The sequence below is a fragment of the Dendrobium catenatum genome, unplaced genomic scaffold, assembly GCF_001605985.2.
Source record: "Dendrobium catenatum unplaced genomic scaffold, ASM160598v2 fragScaff_scaffold_847, whole genome shotgun sequence".
In the NCBI taxonomy this organism is placed as follows: Eukaryota; Viridiplantae; Streptophyta; class Magnoliopsida; order Asparagales; family Orchidaceae; genus Dendrobium; species Dendrobium catenatum.
The window spans coordinates 6,969,600-6,977,379 of NW_021319309.1; the positions used below are offsets into that span (position 1 = coordinate 6,969,600).

A 7,780-nucleotide genomic window follows, 5' to 3' on the forward strand; every position below is an offset into this window, starting at 1 on the left:
AACACATCAAAATTAAGCCGTTTTGATTGAATAATCAGCGGATTAAATTAGGCAATGTTTAAACATCGTACAGTACGATTAGGATCGTACAGTACGATTCGAACAACTTTTCAAATTCAAATCTTTGCCTAATTTAATGGACGACGATCTTTCTAATTATAACAGATCGTGCAGTACGATGTGGTGATCGTACAGTACGATTAGTTATATTCAAAAATAATTTTTCCAGGAAAAATAAAATATTTTAATTTATTTCTGTTACACCAGATCGTATAGTATGAAATAAATTCGTACAGTACGATGAACAGAAAAGTTAAAATATTTATAATCATTTTTTGCTCCCTTTATGTGTGTGCATGATCAACAAACTAACATACATCATTACAAGACTTGACTCAATAAATGAAAATTACAGACTCATTTAATACGACCAATTCTATGCAATCTTGAGCCTTGAATCTTCAAAGAACGGTGCATGATGTACCTGAAATATTAGTCAACATAGAAAGACATATGCACTGCAAATACTAGGAGAAATAAAAGATTAATAAATATTATTTGTCATCATCAAAATCATAAACTTGGAAGCCCGAGTTGCAACATGAAATACCCGGATGAAAAGCAAAATTACCTAGCCCTGAGCTTTTAAACTCGTGAGAATTCAAAATTTTCATGTTTTGGTCGGGTTGGGTTGGTCAGGTTGATAAGACATAAATAAAAAATAAAAGCTAATTGAATATCCAGGTGTCTACTACACGTGTCAAAATTTAATTTGAGTCCAAATGGAGTGCTACGTCCGAACTCCGCAGAGAATAATTTCTCGCTAGAAATAGAATATTAATTAAGGAAATGGATATCCGACTCTCGAAAATGAATATATGTAGATGAGGTTGAGGTATATAAAGATTTAAGCTATAGAGAAGAACCAGAAAAAGTGTCACGACCCAAACTGACCGGGACGGATCCCGCTCGCATCGGGCAGCGACAGAGCCAACAAATCCAGAATCTGGCTTTGGAATTTGCTTCAAAACTTTCTTCCAAACATAACACAAACAAAAAAACACAGAGCTACTAAAAATATTCAAATGTAGCGCAGTTCATCTATCTTTTCTTTCACCAAAATAATCATATACAGGTACAGTACATGGCTTGTGGACACAAAGAACATAATAGAACAGAAAAGTCATGACTGTACAAAAATCAAAAGTACAAAATACCTAATCACAAATCAGACTCTGGACCGCTAATCCACGACTTCCTTCCATTTTCCAGAACCTGAAAAACCACATAGAAAACAAGGATGAGCTAACAGCTCAGCAAGACATCAATCATTAATCAAAATCATCAGAAACTCACAACAAAAATCGTATCAGTACGGAATTCGAACAATCGCACAGAAATCATGCAATAGACAGAACATATACTTAATCAATCATACATTAGCTTACGGATACAGAAAACTGAAATCATTTCGAATCAGAGTTCAGAACGGATATCATAAAGCATTTGTAAGTCACAGAGTAGACAGAATCGTACGGAATAATCAGAATCGTACAAAAATCAGAATTCAGATAAATTCATATTCATATCAGATAATTCGAACCATATAATTCATAAAACAGATCAGATAAGTCACAGAACATATTATCAAATATCAAACAATAGATTTCAGATATCCCTGACACAGACAGAATCTCAATAGATTCTGGCCCCTTATGCCTCCCTTCCCTGACACAGACAGAATCTCAACGGATTCTAACCCCTTATGTCTCCCGTTGTGCTTATAGCACCAGAATAAAATAGAATAGATATCAGAGGTTCCGAAACAGAACTTATTTTCAGATTTCAGAGCTCATTTCAGAATTCAGAATTCCCTGACCCAGACAACGGAATCACATAGGATTCCGGCCCCTTATAACTCCCTTCCGATAGCATACAAATAATCAATTCATTCAATCATCTCATTTCAGAAAATTCAAAAATCGTAAGAAAATTCAGCGGCATAACGACAATATATGGAATTTACACATAATTCACAGATTCAGAAATTTACCAAATTATCACAGAACATTCACAACAACATTATAAGACTTTCATTGTACTGACAAAACATTTTTAAACATCCTAATAATTTGCAGTTTGCTTAAAACACTGCAGAATCCAAAATATCCGGTAAAAATCTTCCAGAAAATACTCAAAGACATACCAAAAGTTACGCGGTAAAACCTTTGTCAAACAAAAATAATACCTGAAATTTGCTAACGGAAATAAAATTCAAAACAGAAAACTCGTCAAAATCCTCGTTTCTGAAAATTGAGAAAGTCGGAATGTGCCTTACCTCGAGTTGGTCAACTTCTTTAACTACAGCAACGGACGAAAAAGGACCGGAGTAACCAAAAAACACTTTTTCTTCTTTTTCCTTCGATTTTCTCTCTCCTGGGCTTTTCTCTCTCTTCAAAATATCTCATTTCTATATATATCCACACGGATCGTCCCGGACGATCGCAACTTTGTCCCGGGACGATTTGGCTCTGGACGAATTTCGTCCAGACGAGATTAATTAACGTCCCTGGATGACTTGGCTCTGTAAAATTTTCGTCCAGACGATCCAAATTTCGTCCAGACAAACCATGCAACCAGAAACATTTCCCGCACAACCTGTACCGATTGTCCCGGGATGATCCAACTTTGTCCCGGACGATCCTGGGAGAAAAATGGCCTTTATAAAAAGTTTGTCATATGATGTCATGAAAGTGAGAAATAAGCACATCATAATAGTCATGGTGTAGTGGAGGCCTAAAATTGAAGTATATGCTAGATGGGAGAGAGACTTTGAGATGAGGTAGATACACCTAAAAATATTTACTCGACTTGAGTGTTAAAATAAAAAGGATGATATTTTTTTTCTAAGGAGAAAGGATTTTAGTACCCACTATAGTCGTGTTATATGCATTTTAACCCTGCTTGATCATAATATTAATTTCCACTTCATTTCCATTTTTGCTAAAATAAAAATCCCACTTAAGCTATCATTTAGAGAGAGAAGATATTTAGAAATAGAAAGTCAGTTTTAGGACCGCTAGGTCCATTTTCTACTATAGACGTAGTTCGGAAAGTTTTTTTGATAGGGTTGGCTACATTCTACTTATCTCAATTTTAATAATGATTGATTTTTTGGGTTTTTTTTATTAAAATTATAAATTCATAGCGTAAACATAGGGATAAAAAAAAGCGTAAACATAGGGATGACTTTCTGTTTATTAAATTTTGACCATGTAACGTTTTGTATGTTATCAATACAAGAGTTCTAGGCATTTTAAATAATTTTAAATTTTGACAAGGTACACCAGAAAATGTGTTATTTTTAGCAAATTGGAATCTTCTTTCTACATATTTCTTGCAAAAACCTCGATCCTGTTTATACTATTGCTTCAGTTTTACTATCGACGTTAAATGGCGGAGGACTTGAAGCTGTAGTAAGAGTGACAAGAACCTTAGCTCTCGCCTCCAATATCAAATATATGCTCTATCTTCATCATTTTAAGGGAGATCCAAGGAGAAATGAAGTTAAAGCTCTCAATCTCGCACATTCATCCACATACTCTTGCTCAATCTCATTCTCTAGCTCCTAAATCTCGAAATGTTCATCCCTTTCTCTTTTATGTCCCACCTGCTCTTAATAAGGAGAAAAAATAAAATACAGGAATGTGACTATAACTGTAGAAATGTAGAGACATAGAGAAACAGGGAAGATAGAAATGGAATTCTTATTTCTTGATTTAGCTCGGTAACAGTATCCTATTTATAGAACAGAGTACAGGGAATGGCATACAGGTAAATATTCTAACAACTAAGGGCAGTCTTAATATATTTGAATCTTATATCCTAATATTCCCCCTCAAATTGATGGATCCTTGAGGACCGTCAGTTTGTCGCGCAGACGCCGAAATCTTGCTGTAGATAACAATTTTGTGAAGATGTCCGTGATTTGATCATCGGTGCAAATGGGGAGGAGCTGATGTGGTTGTTCTGAATTTGATCCCACACGAATCAATGATCGATTTCGATGTGTTTGGTTCGTGCGTGGAATACCCAATTGTTAACGATAGTACTCGCCGATATGTTGTCATAGAATAGCTCTATGGGTTGATCATGGTGAATGCTGAAGTCGGTTAGCAGATGCTTGAGCCAGATAGTATTTGCGGTTGCTGCTGCCAGAGCTCTGTACTCAGATTCAGTGGATGATCGAGCGATCGTAGATTGCTTCTTAACAGACCAGGAGACGAGTGTGTTGCCGAGGAATGTGCAAAAACCTGACGTGGATTTTCTCGTACTTGGATCTCCTGCCCAGTCGACATCTGAGAACGCACGCATCCGCAAATTCGACTTGGAGATGGGTATGCCATAGTTACTCGTGGTTTTGAAATATCGAAGGATCTTGGTTAGAAGGATCGAGTGCTCAGGAGCTGGATCATGCATTGATTGAGATAACATGTTGACTGCATGCGCTAGATCAGGTCGTGTGAGGATGAGGTATTGGAGTGAACCCGTTATATGTCTGTATTGTACCTGATCAAACAAAGACGATGCAGATTTAGTGATTTGCGATTGTTTGGTAGTGGATGGATTTGCAAGAGGTTTGCAGTCAATGAAATTAGCTTGTTGTAGAATAGATAGTGCATATGATTGTTGAGATAGGAAGTACTTATCTTGTTGTGGAGATTTTGATTCCCAGAAAGTGATTTGCCAAGCCCAGGTGTTTCATGTCGAATTGAGTTTGCAGCTTTCGAATGAGACCTGAAATGGCGTTCCCATCGTTCCCTGTAAGCAAGATGTCGTCTACGTAGACTAGTAGGTATATTTGAGTTTTGGCCTCGATGAGGGTAAGCAAAGACGGATCCGCCTTGCTATGCTTGAACCCGATTGTGAGAAGGTAGTCTGTGAATGTCGTGTACCACACGCGTGGCGATTGCTTGAGTCTGTAGATTGCCTTTTTTTAAGAAGGCAGGCGTGATTTGGAAAAGTGTGGCATACAAAACCAGTCGGTTGCCGCATGTACACCATTTCACTGATTTTGCCATGGAGGAAGGCATTTGTGACGTCGATCTAGTGCACCTTCCAATCGTGGTGCAAAGCTACACTGAACATCACTCAAATTGTTGGAAGCTTGGCCATCGGGCTGAACGTCTCACCGTAGTTAATGTTGTGTTCCTGCAGATTTCCTTGAGCCACTAATCTAGCTTTGAACCTGGCGATGGAGCCGTCGGCGCGTAGCTTTGTTCGGAAAGTCCATTTGCATCCCAGTATAAGTGCATTTTTGGGAGGTGGCACTAGGCATCATGTTCCCTATTTTTGTAATGCAAGGAATTCTGCTGCCATTGCTTTCCGCCATTCGGGATGTTTGAATGCCTCCCTGACTGTAATAGGGTCAGGATTGTTAGCGTTGGCATAATGATTGTGAAATAGGTTGAGTCATGTACGAGGCATTAACGACCCTGTTTAGAGTCTGGTTTGCATATGATGCTTAATGGGAAGATTTGTAGGAATGCTGGGGCTAGAGTTTAGCGGTGGACCTGTAACGGGAGACGAATTTTCCATCTGTATTTGCGGAGTCTGCTGATGAGTGCTGATAGTGTTGGTTTGTGCCGTGATAATATCTTGAGTATACGGCGTTAATATAGATGTGGGTACGAGAAGAGATGGAGGTGTGGATGTTTGCTGAGGTTTGTTGTTCGTAGATACATCTTGAAAAAGAAAAGAGTTTTTAAGAAAATTAACATTGCGTGAGATTATAATTTTGTTAGTGGTTTTGTTCATGCATTTGTACCCCTTGTACATGTCTGAGTAACCAAGAAAAACCCACGGGGTAGTGTTTGGTTGAAGTTTCGTGCTAGTGTGCTTAGGGATGAGGGGGTAGCAAGTGCACCCGAACGTGCGGAGGTGCTTGTATGTCAGAGCTTTGTTGAACAAGAGTTGAAACGATGAATTGTTGTTGGTTGTCAATGAAGGTAGCCTGTTGATAAGGTATACCGCCGTCATGACCGCATCAGGCCAGAATTGCGGGGGCGTATATGCCGTTTGAAGCATGGTTCTTGCTGTGTCTGTGCTTGCGTTCAGCTATACCGTTATGCTCAGGCGTATATGGGCATGAGATTTGTTGATGAATGCCTTTGGATTGAAGGTAGCTTGAGAACTGTTGATTAAGATACTCACGATCGCCGTATGTGCGTATAGCTTTAACTTGATAATCCATTTGCTTCTCAATGTAATTGACGAAATTATGAAATACATGAAACACATCAGATTTTAGCAAAATAGGAATATCCATGTAAAACGCGTATAGTCATCTACAAAGAGAATGTAGTATCTAAGTCCTTAGTGTGAGGGGACCGGAGATGGTCCTCAAACATTGGAATGGATCAGTTCGAGAGGCCTAAGCTTTAGGTTTGTTGGATTTTCAAACATAAGCTTATTTCCTTTACATAATAAACATGAAACACATTTAAATGATCTAGTAGATATATGAAGGTCAGAGTTGTGTCTAGCTATATGCTTGAGCACGCGAGTATGGGGGTGCTCGAGCCTGTTGTGCCAGACAACGAACGACGAGCTGGACGCAGATAGAGCATGGTGTTGGTTGCTGGGATTGTCGGTAGAGATCGGATAGAGCCCTCCTCTACACGGTCCGTGGAGCAAGATTTGTTGAGTCTTCGTGTCCTTGAAGGTGAAGCCCATGGAGTCAAAAGTGACAGATATATTGTTATCCTTGACTAAGTTAAAAATTGAGATAAGATTATGAGAAATAGATGGAATATGCAGTAATTGAGAAAGAAGAAGCGTACGAGAGGGGGTTGGAAGAAAACCCATGCCCGAGTGAGTAATGGGAATTGTTCTTCCATCCCCTATGGTGACTGAGTCTGATCCTTGATATGTTGAGGCTTATTCTAGATTGTCAGCTTCCCATGTCATGTGTGACGATGCCCCCGAGTCTAAGTACCACTCGTTTTGCTGTTGATTTGGAGTTGCAATGAGAGCTGAGTTCTGCGGAGTATGCCTCTCGGATGGGTTGTAATTGGTGTTCAGCCAGTGCCAGCACATGTCTGTAGCGTGACCTCTTTTGTTGCATATCTGACTTGTGATCGATGATGATGGAGCTGAACGGTTTGTAGAGTTGTGGTTTGGAGCTTGTCTTCCACGGCCTCTACGGCCTCTTCCTCGTCTTGTGTACAGAGTCGTCTGTGAGTCAGTCGAAACTGGTATTCTTGATGCGTCGGCTTGTATGTGGATTTCTTCACTTATGAGTAAAGCATACAGATTGTCGAGGCTGATTGGGTGAAGCATAGTCCTAATCGATGTCTTGAACGATTGATACGTGGTGGTAGTTCGTTCAAGATATACATAATTATATCTTCATTGTCTATTGTAGAGCCGGCGGAGGCAATCTGATCTACCAGTTTCTTGATCTCGGTAAGATACTGACTCATAGACATATTACCCATGGAGATGTGGTGAAGCTCGTTCTTGAGTTGTATCACTTTGGAACGATTTGATGATTGAAATCTTGTTTCAAGAACTTGCCAGATTTCGTAGGTGTAATCAAGATGCAGTATGTATGGCAAGATGGAGGACGAAACGGTGGAGCAAATCACCGTTGCTAAGTTTCGATCAATTGCCAGTTGATCTGAAGATAGATGATCTTGCACCGGAGCTGTCGTTGTAGTCGTTGAAGATGACGACGATTGAGAATTGGGAGATTCAAGAAATTGATGAAATCCATTCG

The 7,780-nt window shown here is 39.3% G+C and overlaps 1 protein-coding gene across 1 annotated transcript; it reads right to left on the minus strand.

Moving 5' to 3' along the window:
* Positions 1 to 1,221: 1,221 nt before the first annotated feature.
* Positions 1,222 to 5,392, minus strand: LOC110101524 (uncharacterized mitochondrial protein AtMg00810-like). Its single transcript, XM_020829450.1, has 3 exons — positions 5,249 to 5,392; positions 4,093 to 4,569; positions 1,222 to 1,275 (listed from the first exon to the last, which is right to left on the minus strand). The coding sequence occupies exons 1-3, from the start codon at positions 5,390 to 5,392 to the stop codon at positions 1,222 to 1,224; spliced, it is 675 nt and encodes a 224-aa protein (XP_020685109.1).
* Between the last annotated feature and the right edge of the window lie 2,388 nt (positions 5,393 to 7,780).